Source organism: Stigmatopora nigra, chromosome 21 (genome assembly GCF_051989575.1).
Source record: "Stigmatopora nigra isolate UIUO_SnigA chromosome 21, RoL_Snig_1.1, whole genome shotgun sequence".
NCBI classification, from domain to species: Eukaryota; Metazoa; Chordata; class Actinopteri; order Syngnathiformes; family Syngnathidae; genus Stigmatopora; species Stigmatopora nigra.
Window position 1 is genome coordinate 450350 of NC_135528.1, and position 12542 is coordinate 462891.

General features: G+C 43.1%; 1 protein-coding gene across 5 annotated transcripts in view; it reads right to left on the minus strand.

The window, feature by feature from the left end:
- The window catches only part of phf14 (PHD finger protein 14), a 59250-nt gene that overhangs the window by 31786 nt on the left and 14922 nt on the right, over positions 1-12542 (minus strand). For all 5 annotated transcript variants that reach the window (XM_077743005.1, XM_077743002.1, XM_077743004.1 and 2 more), the window contains exons 5-7: positions 7067-7226; positions 4831-4942; positions 1032-1169 (exon numbers count right to left, since the gene is read on the minus strand). In XM_077743005.1, the coding sequence (XP_077599131.1) occupies positions 1032-1169; positions 4831-4942; positions 7067-7226 (410 nt within the window). The remainder of the gene's footprint in view (positions 1-1031; positions 1170-4830; positions 4943-7066; positions 7227-12542) is intronic.

A 12542-nucleotide genomic window follows, 5' to 3' on the forward strand; every position in this document is an offset into this window, starting at 1 on the left:
GCACGGACAAATAGACTTATGGACAGTTTTTTCCCCACAGTCATCAGGACTCTGAACTCGAGTTAGCATGACACACAATCCTTTTTGTGCACTAACTTCGGGGTGTGCAATATCTTTGAAATATATGCAATATTTTAGAATATATTCAATAACAATGTGCAATATCTTTGAAATCTATGCAATATTTTAGAATTCACCTAGCCGGAATGTGACTTTTTATACTTTTATAATATTTATGTTTTTTTTTTTTTTTTTTACTGGGAAAACACTTTGAAAAGCTTGTAGTAGTACCACCAATTTTGTTATACGCAGCTGTTTGATGACAATAAAGGTTTTTGAATTTAAATGAATGAACATGTGCTGTGTGCGTATTTGTACCACGTTGCATTTGTACGGTTTTTAATCGCTTAATAAAGACAATTGCAATCATTAAGGGTAACAGTTGGCTGAGGTTGACAGGCATGTAAGAGAATCTTGAAACATGGATAGTAGTTGTTGTAAGACAGCCAATGAGAGCCCGGTAGAGTGTAGCAAGGTTCTAAAGTGAGAATCAATGCATCTGCGACAATAATTTTAAAAGAGAATAACAGATAAGGAAATGCCTGTTTTTATACCTAGAGGCATTCATAAGTAGAGGTATGACTGTATTACAAATGTTCTCTCCGCATATTACATTGTGTAACTTATTGGCGGCACACAAGAGGTTGGGAAACACGGAAATCATCTAAAAGAAACATGTTAAAATTGAGATTGATTTTAATTTGATTTACTCCAATAATAAATGTTTTTGGGGCATTATCAACCATCTCTAACCCTATTAAATGGTATTTTATGAATACAATGTGGCCATGGAGAGACAGTCTTCCTAAACAGAGCAATTCAAGTCTTCTAGAGAAAAATATTCCATTTTTAATATAGCAATACATTATATTAACCAAAAATCCCAATTAAATTTTTCTATTTTTTCTTGACAATACTATTGTAGGACTAGGAAATGTTTGCTTTATTTTAAATTCAGTTTCTTTTCCCACCTCTTCGGCAGAAGCTTCTGATAAGAGTCCCTCTCTCTGTGCACAAGTGACATGGAAGTATGATCGACACATTCCAGCATCACAGCTGATGCACACACCTGTCCTGGCAAAGCGATTATCTTCACAGAAACTGCATTCCTAAAACCACAAAAAATCAATTTTCTTTCAATCAATTATAAGTCAGACTATGCGACCCTGTGGAGAAATTATTTTCTATTTACAAAACAACTCAGAAATGAAATAATAATAATCATAATAAAAATAGAAAAAAAACTTTTAGTTTGTCGTGAAATAATATTTCGTCATGAATATGTTTATTAGCTACTAAAGTGATGGCTTGTGGCCACTTTGACAACTGAGGTTTTCCATGTAGGAGTGGCTATAGCCGAAACATCAGCCAGTTTAACCTCTATTTCAAACCCAACAACTGATGTATGTTGCCGGAGTAATTTTTTTTTCAAGTTTTTGGGTGCATAGTAAGACTTCCACAATGACTCCTAGGGTCTGATCAAAGTGAGAGAATCCATAAGAGATATTCATCATTTAGGACCACCTAGCATAAGCCAAAACTATTTGATGCAACAGTTTTTTCACAAGAGTCGGTTTGACATTATAATTTACTCCTGCCGTTAGCTTAATTCCTAATTGTTGCGTGGGTAAGCCACTATTAATAGAAATCATTGTTTCACAGAAACTTAAGTTCATGATGTTATTTAAGACACCAACAGCAAATTTATAGGGCTAACCATTTCCCCATGTGTAAATACTTTATAGAATGTTGCAAGAAAAGGGCTTTTAGCCTCTGATTGCATTTATAAAGATTTTCTGTCAGTTTGGTAAGAATTATTTATTCCTTCTGATAGGTTCATTAATAATTAGCCTTTGTAATTATCAATAACTGCAGGCAGACATCTTATTCAATTATTGACATTTAATTAAATAGATTGGATCACAGATAAGAAACCTTAAGGGAGGAGATCTTCAAAAGTATCCTCCCGAACCGTATTTCGCGTGCAGCTTCAAGGCATTTTGAATAAAAACAATCACGCCTTCATTTGACCTAACAATCATATATCAATTACATAAAGAATTGTCCCGTGTTATGGAAGTGGCAGATATCCGTATCTGTTGTTAGACCTTGGCGTCTCTTTGCCTTGGATAAGTCCATGTGAGAGTTGACTAAGCGGCAGTTTATGACCTTGAGCCGAACAATAGAAAGACTTTTAATGATTTAACAAAGAAATGAATTACTACGCATATATGTATAATAGTAATACAGAATAAACCCAACACCTTCTTAACAAAGGGCAAGGCAAATATTGGATTGAATTGGATAACTTTATTCGTCCCGTATTCGGGAAATTTCATTGTGACAGTAACAAGAAAGGGGGATGCAGATACAGAAAAAAACAGTTACAAGTAAGACAGTACAGTCGCAAAGGCCGCAGAACTACAAAGCAAAACCACAAAGTACATAGGAAAGCAAAGTAAATGGGATCATTAAGAATCACCAAAGTGGACGGCGCTAATGCCACCGGCTGCCACTTGAACGGCGCCATCTTGGTTGCAATTGCAAAAACGGATACAGACTAAAGAAAAAGACGTGGGAAAGTTGGATAAAACTGGAACCACACACAGGAAGTCTTCCACAAAATGGGGAACTTCTGCAGACTGGGACCGAGGTAAAGAATATGCAGTCACCCTTTCAAAATTATCCGCACAGTTCCTCAGTAGTCTAGAGCTGAAGACAGCAGTAGCAGAGTAGAAGCCCTCGTTTCCGGCCTGGTAAGAGCCAACAGCTCTTCCATCTTATCCCACTTAAGGGCTTCAAAATTCGCAGCTTCAGTACATTACGTTTTTATATAGTAAGTATAAAACATTCATAAAAATGTCAAAATTCATGCTGGTACTCGCAAGAACATAGAATGAGCTCTCACTGGGGGTGATAAAGCCTGAGTTAGTGCAAGTTTGATCGGTACTGGCTGGTTACAGTTTCACACGAGTGAGGCCGGGCCTTCACTTCTCTGGCATTGCCTGTAGGGCGAGGTCAATTTAGATCTTCCTTAAATGAGGGTGTCTCGTGTTTATGGCCAAAACTCCTCATGATTTTTGGTACTTGGGGTCTCTTTTATGTTTGTTGATGGCTTTTAAGTTGGCTGTTTTAAATTATCGTATTTTCACACCTATAAGGTGCACATAAAAGTTTTGAAGATTCTCTGAAATGGTCGCTGCGCCCAATTGGTCGGTGCGCTCAAGTCTGTGAGATAAATTCAATTTTTGTGTTGCCCTGACCACTTGAGTGACTGGATTTATTTCTTGCCGGCACGCTATTTATTGCGATCAACCCAAAGAACGTTCACCTTAAAAATAGACTCCCCGCGCCTTCCCGCATGATGGTAAATCCATTCAAAACATCCCAGGGGTGTGGAAAGGCATTTGACTTCTGTGTGCTCGCAGTGCTGTTAACCCTCAAAAACAATCTAAATAATCATAGAAACAGCAGATGCCTAACGTGATTGACCATGGAATGCGGATGGGAATGCTGGGGAAATGGACTGAAGCCATGTATCGAAAAAAATTGAACACATTTGCTAACAGATTGCTAATGGGTTGCCAACATAGTAATAATCGAACATAGGCCCTGTAGTCATCATCAACAACAAAAAGCCTACTTGTCATCACACCCAGACTTTACTCGGCTAAAGACCTAAATAAGTGATAGTTACGGACTCGTAATTAACTATCATTTATTTAGGTCTTTTGCCGAGTAAACACCTTATGGAGAAGGTGTAGTGCTTCTCCAGTGAAGGAGTAGAGCTTCTCCATAAGGTGCGTTTACTCGGCAAAAGACATAAATAAGTGATAGTTACGGACTCGAAATTAACTATCACTTATTTAGGTCTTTTGCCGAGTAAACACACCTAATGGAGAAGCACTACTCCTTCACTGGAGTAAATAAGTGATAGTTACGGACTCGTAATTAACTATGACTTATTTAGGTCTTTTGCCGAGTAAACACCTTATGGAGGAGAAGCACTACTAGCACTACTAGTACTTCAGGCAGGCAGCGTCGCACGAGTTACCTGACGATTTGGAATTAGTTGTCGATGCCGATATAAAGGCGAGGAGAATCAAAGTGTCAGCACTGTTGTTCGAGCTTTCGCCAAAGCTGGAATCAAATTCCCGGAATACACAACTCTGACTGACAGTAGAGCCTAGCATGTTAAACGCCAAACATCAGAGTATACCTTTAACCTAAAGTATTATCAACAGTTAGTTTTGCTTGGGTTGTCTTAAAAAAAAACACACACGCTAGTGGCTAGCCTAACACATACTAGTAGAAAGCATAACATACGCTAGCAGGCAGCATAACATATGGCTACTCCGGCGATTCGCCTAAAGACATTTAACGCCAAACAAACGCAGAACAGTATGTGAGAGAACCAGAAAATTTTACACATTCCCCATGCAATCGTCCGGTCAGGTAACATGCTAGCGGATAGCATAACATACACCAGCCTAGTATCATTCTAGCGCCTTAACAAACGAAGCACCTAATGTATTGACAAAAAACAAGCCCACAAATTAGACTGCACTTTATCAGACGGTGCGTTTTATAGGTGTGAAAATACGCTACTAATAGTGGGCAGGAGAGGACATCGAGATATCTAGACAGTCATTCTCTGTTTCATAAATGGGGCAAATACTATTTTTACAAATGGAATACCCCTCTTGCAAAATGCATTCACTAATGAGACAAATAGTATTAGAAAAAAATAGAAAAACCTTAACAACTTGCCTTCGCCCCATATTTGGAATAATTCATCTCAGTGAGGGTGACTGGTCGTAGTTTATCTATATCTCCAAATGCAACACCGGGAACGTAAAGTGCACATACCACATGCACCCATCTGAAAAAGAGGAAGGATAAAATCAAAAATGGGTGAAAATTTACAACAAAGAAATTCTCTGGCAATATCTTGGATATTCAACCGCTCATCCAAGGAGGGCTGACATTTTAATGCATCAAAAATCAAAACAATAACAAAAAGACCAAGCAACACGTGTTGCTTACTTCATCAAAAAAAGGATTATTGTAGTTGAGTGACAAATGGATCACAAAACAAATTCACTGAACTAGCCTGAGTTTTTTTGAATCTTGCTTTTATTTGTTTAATAAAATAACAAATTAAACACTAATTTTTTCACACACACAGTTTACAAGAAATTACAATTGACCCTTGCTGACCCACAGCACTGGTAAAAACAACCTAAACCACTTGGCAAGACATGGTTCAAATGAATTAGTCAAGAGCCAGTACAAAGATAATCATTCTACTTGCTTTTTAATATTAAACACATTATCAATGAGCTGCCTTTCTAAAAATATGAGTTTTAGCTTTTGTGATGCAGTATTGCCCCCCGCTGGACATATTTCTAAATACTAAGTGCCTAGGATAGACCAGAGGGACTTGGAGAACAATACCATGCCATCCATGGAGCACACTTTTACTTGTAGTTGAATTTTAAATAATTTCCCATTATTTTCGGAAATATATATTATTTTTCTGTAGTAGAATTTCTACTATTTTCTACTATTTCTTCTGTTCTAAATGCCCTAGTTATTCCTAAATGAATGTTATCTGTAACGGGCCGAGGTTGAAAAACGTGTACACACACACGACTGGGGGCGGGGCGAGCGCATTGGTGCAACATCCGAACGGCTGGCTATCCGGTCGGCTGGCAAACGCTCCCTTGACGAACTGTCCTTAGGCCAAACGTCCGTCGGCTAAACGTCTTTAGGCGAATTGTACGTGAACCGGCCTCAAGTGTGCTTGGTCTCATTAGCATCCTGAAGTCTGTCCTGATCTTACTCACAGCACAGAAAACACGCTCACATGTGGCATTGCTGTGGGGAATCCAAAGTATGCCCAGTGCAATCTTTGTTATGTTAGCATATTTGGGGTTTCCAGAGGTGTCTTTTATTTCTCCGACTAGTTCCTGCTGTTTCTGCTCTCTCCTGTACTGTAATGTCTCCTAGCTCCTCAACTTGCAGGCATCTGAGTTCCTCTCACAAGGCATCAACCTCACAGTCGGGCTTCATGCATGGGCATCTGTTGATGAAGTACCTTATACTTTTTTGATGACACTGAGATCAGTAACCTTAGCATGTTTAAGCTATTCGTCCATCATTGGAAATTTTTCTTTTACATATTTCACTGCAGTTTTATAAAACTTTCTCACTTTTCTTTTCAGTTATTTCTGCTCTTTCATGTACTGACAAATGTTCTCACCAATACAAAGTCCATCATCTTTCTCAAATGGAATACTAATCTTCATCAAGCAAGGCAAGTTTTCATGTTGCCAAGAATTCTCCTTCGGTTAATGGCGTCAAACTCGGATGTATAATACTGTGTTCCGTCTTGAACTTTTGCAGGCTGCAGTTTGTTGTATTTCTTTTCGATGGCAAAATATCAGTATCACAGTTCTCTCGTCTTCGCTTAGAAGCCATGGTTACGATACGTCTATGATGCTTGAAAAATCTATCAAAACTACATCCACGTGACCAAAACGGATGTGACCTAAATGGATGTCGTCGTGGTCACATGGACATAGTTTCGATTTGTGCCATCCTCAATCGGCAAATTTTAACTGAAAGTTATAAAAAACAAATGTAATGTTTCGAAACATCACATCTCTGCCTCCCTCTCCCCCCTCTCTCTCTCCCACACTCCCTCTCCCTGCTTATCTCTCTCTCCCTCTCTCCCACCCTAGCTCTTTCCCTCACTCGCTCTCTCCCTCTTTCACTCCCTCGCTGCCTCCCTTTTAATGGAGCTGGAAAATCTACTCCCACATCATGCACTAGCTTATTGCAGATAGTATGCCAAATCAGTAATAGCATTGCCAAGGGAACCATGAGAGTGGCATTTTCATGTGCTCACCCAGTGGTACTATAGCATCTACTGTTAGTTCACAAACTACGAATATAGCTCCCCTACTATATACTGCTAGGTCATTCAGCAACTGTACCATACCTTCCCGCATCTGTTTCTTTAAAGATACCATCCTGATTCGGGCAAAGCTCGCAATTTGGCATCAGTCCATTCTTACAGGCATCACAAAACCATGGTTCTGTTGAGTTTTCCGATGCTGAGCTCATTATAGAGTCACTCTCGCCATCAACACCGTAGCATCCTGGGAAAACAAAAAGGTGTGTGGTGTGTTATTAAATGAATCATATATCCAAAGTTTTAGGAAAGTAAATAATCTTAGCACTTTTTTTTTCTTTAACTGTTGAGTTTACTAATATATGTTTCAGTCAAATTGATTTACTTAAGTTGAATATTGGCAAGTACAAACCTAATCATCAACAACCTTGGTTTGATCACACAACTTTCAATTTTACTACTCGTCAAAATGTGTCGATGCACTGACTTTGCAGCTGCAGAAAAAATGTTTGAAAAAACAATGCAAACGAACAGTCATTTCAGAAAATAGGATGCATATTCTGAACGATTTATCCTCACTAGGGTTGCAGGGGGTGCTGGAGCCTATCCCAGCTGACTTTGGGCAAGAGGACACCTTGAATCGGTGGCGCGCCAATCACAGGGCAAAAGGAGAAGGACAACCATGCACAGTCACACCCATCGAGGCGAATTGAGAGTGTCCAATCAGCCCGGAGAGAACATGAAAACTCCACACGGATGGACGTGACCTGGATTTGAACCAAGCACCCAAGAGCTGGGAGACCGACGCGCTAACCACTCACGGAAACGGGTCGGCCGTGACATTAGATAGTACGAGAGAGTGTGAGAGAGAGCAAAGGCGCAAGAGAGAGAGAGAGAGAGATATAGCGATAGCGAGTGAGGTATAGTGATAGGAAGAGAGATATAGCGACAAAGATAGCGATAGCGAGAGATATAGCAAGAGAGAGATAGCCAGGTACAAGAGAGAGAGAAAGAAAAGATAGCAAGAGACAAAAAGAGAAATAGCGAGACAAAGAGGAAGAGAGAAAGAGATAGCGAGCGTGTGAGAAAGAGAAAGATAGAGATAGCGAGCGTGTGAGAAAGAGAAAGATAGAGATAGTGAGAGAGACAGTGAGAGAGTGGAAAAGTGATAGCGAGAGAGCGATATCGCGAAAGAGATAGCGAGAGAGAGAGATATAGCAAAAGAGAAATCGAGAGAGAGAGCGATATAGCAAGAGATTACGAAACAGAAAGCGATAGCAAGACAGCTAGCAAGAGATAGTGTGAGAGATAGCGAAGAGATAGGGAGAGATAGGGAAATAGGGAGAGATAGCGAGATAGCGAGAGATAGCGAGAGATAGCGAGAAATAGCCAGAGAGATCACGAGAGATAGCGAGAAATAGCCAGAGAGATCGCGAGAAAGAGTGAGGTAGCAAGGGAGAGAGACAGCGAGAGATAGAGAGATAGAGAGATAGAGAGAGATAGAGAGATAGAGAGATAGAGAGATAGAGAGAGATAGAGAGATAGAGAGATAGAGAGATAGAGAGATAGAGAGATAGAGAGAGAGAGAGAGAGAGAGAGAGAGAGAGAGAGCGAGAGTTAGAGAGAGATAGCGAGAGAGATAGAGAGCGAGAGTTAGAGAGAGAGATAGCGAGAGAGATAGTGAAAGAGAGATTTGGAGAGATAGCGAGAAAGAGATAGCGAGAAAGAGATAGCGAGTGATAGCGAGCGAGATAGCGAGTGAGAGAGATAGCGAGCGAGAGAGATAGCGAGCGAGAGAGATAGCGAGCGAGAGAGATAGCGAGCGAGAGAGATAGCGAGCGAGAGAGATAGCGAGCGAGAGAGATAGCGAGCGAGAGAGATAGCGAGCGAGAGAGATAGCGAGCGAGAGAGATAGCGAGCGAGAGAGATAGCGAGCGAGAGAGATAGCGAGCGAGAGAGATAGCGAGCGAGAGAGATAGCGAGCGAGAGAGATAGCGAAGCGGTCGTATCACAAGGATCGACTGTACTGACTCAGGGGGCCTCATTGTAATGTATGCCATGGATGATTTTGCAGGAAAATCTCCCACTGATCTCCTTGACTTCAGCAAAAAAAAATCTGAGTGAGAACATGGGGCAGCTGTACACATTAGTGTGTTTGGCAGTGACCATCCCCGTGTCCACTGCTTCTGTCGAATGGACATTTTCAGCCCTAAATAGGATCAAAACTTATGCTAGAAATACAACAGGACAGACTGGACTTTGAGCATTACCTTTGATGGCAACCGAAAAGAACTTGTTGATGGACCTGGAACGCACGTGTAATCTGTACGACAGAGTAATTGAAATCTTATTGAGGAAAGAAAGGATAGATTTTGTGTATAAATAAAAATAATTTTGTCGAGTAAAATGTGTCTATTTTCTGAAATAATATATACATTTTTGAGGTTATTATTGATTATTTTTGTGTCGAAGCTGTAGCTGCAGTAAAGGTTTTATGGACATAAAATAAATGAGGGTTTTATTGATTCACACGTAGCACTACTGAAGGCCCAGGTGTGAAATGCACAGCCCGCCATTGATATACATATATACAGTGTTCCCTCGCTAATTCGCGGTTCAGCTATCGAGGACTCAGAGCTTGTTACGACTCCCCCTGGGGTATGATATACCAGAGAGTCGCAACTATCACAGCAGACAGGTTCGGTCAAAGATGAGTTCGGACACACACTGCAAGTAGCCTTCAGTTATTTTTATTTACAATAAAGTCAACAAAACCAGACTACGGGATAACATAGGGGAAGCACGAGATATTAAAGTGGCACCCTCAAATAAACACGGTAAAACCCCCTCCCAGACAGGTGTCCAAATGAACACCCACAAAAATACAGGAAATCAGACCGAAGGATGCCACCGTTAAACTGATGTAATATAATCTAGACAGGGGAATAACTGTGTCTAAATGCACAAACTATATGTATACCCAAGGGTGTCTAAACTTATCTCAAGTCCCCCTATGCAACCCAAAATCATTAACACCACATACAAAATATAACATGGAGTAACGTACTCACAAGCCTGCAACTCAGCAAGGCAAGGGCCAGGGCAAGAAGGGAAAGGGCAAGAAGAAGGGAAGAAGCAAGGTAAAAGGCAAGGGCTAAACTGACAACTGAAAAAGGCTTTAAATAAGGGCAGGAGGGATGATTGGGGAATTAATTACAGCTGTGTTTGGCCTGGGCAGGGCTCTGTCACAGGGGTGGAGCCAGAGCTGGAGATAAAACACCTCCTACTGGTGTGTCCAGGCTGCCAGCCGTAACACCTCCCCCCTCAAGAGTCAACCTGTTGACGAAACCGAACCACCAACCTGCCCCAATCAATCAATACACTCCTGTTAAAACTCTCCTAAACTTGAGATAGGGCATTGTCCGGTGGGCGTCCGCGCCAGCCGATGACAAGGCGTGGCCGGTCTGGCGGGCGTCCGCGCCGGCCGGTGATGAGCCGTGGCCGATCTGGCGGGCGTCCATGCCAGCCAGAAACGAGACGAGGAAGAGGTCGGTCCGGCAGGCGTCCGCGCCAGCCGAGGACAAGGCGTGGCCGGTCTGGCGGGCGTCCGCGCCGGCCGGTGATGAGCCGTGGCCGATCTGGCGGGCGTCCATGCCAGCCAGAAACGAGACGAGGAAGAGGTCGGTCCGACGGGCGTCCGCGCCAGCCGATGACAATGCGTGGCCGGTCTGGCGGGCGTCCGCGCCGGCCGGTGATGAGCCGTGGCCGATCTGGCGGGCGTCCATGCCAGCCAGAAACGAGACGAGGAAGAGGTCGGTCCGGCGGGCGTCCGCGCCAGCCGATGACAATGCCTGGCCGGTCTGGCGGGCGTCCGTGCCGGCCGGTGATGAGCCGTAGCCGATCTGGCGGGCGTCCATGCCAGCCAGAAACGAGACGAGGAAGTGGTCGGTCCGGAGGGCGTCCGCGCCGGCCGGTGATGAGCGGTGGCCGATCTGGCGGGCGTCCACGCCAGCCGAGGACAAGGCGTGGCCGGTCTGGTGGGCGTCCGCGCCGGTCCTTTAAGTCTTGGCCAAGCCCCCTTCCTTTAGGAGACACTAGAATTTTAGAACGGTCAGGCACCTTACCCTGGTTGTTCGGAGGGTCGCCAACTCCCTCGTCCAGGGGTGCCAGAGCTTTGCCGCTCTTGCAGTCGCCGGCACCATCATCCAGGGGCGCCGGAGCATTGCTACCACTTCTGGGCGGGCAGTCGCTGGCCAGAACGGTGCTTGGCAGAACAGTGCTAGAAAGAACTGTGCCTGGAAGGCCGGCCGGCACCGGAAGCCTGGTTAGTGGCTTCGGCACGGGTGCGACTGGCGGCTCCAGGGGCGACAGGAGTACTTTGCGTGGCCTCGGCACCGAAACTTGGGGTGCTTTCTGCAGGCTGATCTCCGCGGCGGACATTTTCTTCTTGCTTTGTTCTTTTTCAAGCCGCTCTTGCTCCAATTTTTTTCTTTCTAAATTTTCCTGCTCCAAAATATTTTCTCTTTCAATCAGTTCTTTTTCTTTTCGCTCTGCTTTCAAGGCCTTTTCTCTTTTTAGTCGATCTTGCTCCAAGGCTTTTTCTTTCTCTTGCCTCTTAAATTCCAAAACTCTTTCTTTCTCAAGCCGTTCTTGCTCAAGACGTGCTTTCTCTAAACGTGCAAACTCCAAAGCTTTTTCTCTCTCTTGCCTCTTAGATTCCAAAACTCTTTCTTTCTCAAGCCGTTCTTGCTCAAGACGTGCTTTCTCTAGAAATGCTTTCTCTAGACGTGCAAGCTCCAAAGCTTTTTCTCTCTCTTGCCTCTTAAATTCCAAAACTCTTTCTTTCTCAAGCCGCTCTTGCTCAAGACGTGCTTTCTCTAGACGTGCAAACTCCAAAGCTTTTTCTCTCTCTTGCCTCTTAAATTCCAAAACTCTTTCTTTCTCAAGCCGCTCTTGCTCAAGACGTGCTTTCTCTAGACGTGCAAACTCCAAAGCTTTTTCTCTCTCTTGCCTCTTAAATTCCAAAACTCTTTCTTTCTCAAGCCGCTCTTGCTCAAGACGTGCTTTCTCTAGACGTGCAAACTCCAAAGCTTTTTCTCTCGCAAGCCATTCTTGCTCCACACGTGCTTTCTCTACACGCTCTAACTCCAAAGCTTTTTCTTTTGCAAGCCATTCTTGAGCTACACGTGCTTTCTCTACACGCTCAAGCTCCAAAGCTTTTTCTTTCTCAAGCCGTTCTTGAGCTACACGTGTTTCCTCTACACGCTCAAGCTTCAAAGCTTTTTCTTTCTCAAGTCGTTCTTGAGCTACACGTGTTTTCTCTACACGCTCAAGCTCCAAAGCTTTTTCTTTCTCATGGCCAAACTCAGCCACGGCCTGTCCAGGCTTTAATTTGTGATTTCTGAACTTTTGGCGGTACGCCTCAGGCACCAGTTCGTAAACGCGCAACACTGCTCTAGCTACCTTATCATATACCAACCTGTCTTCTATCGACAGTGTACTTAAAGCTTCAAGGCCTTTCCCTGACAGTTTCCTTTGTAAGACTAGAGCCCAGCCCTCTTCT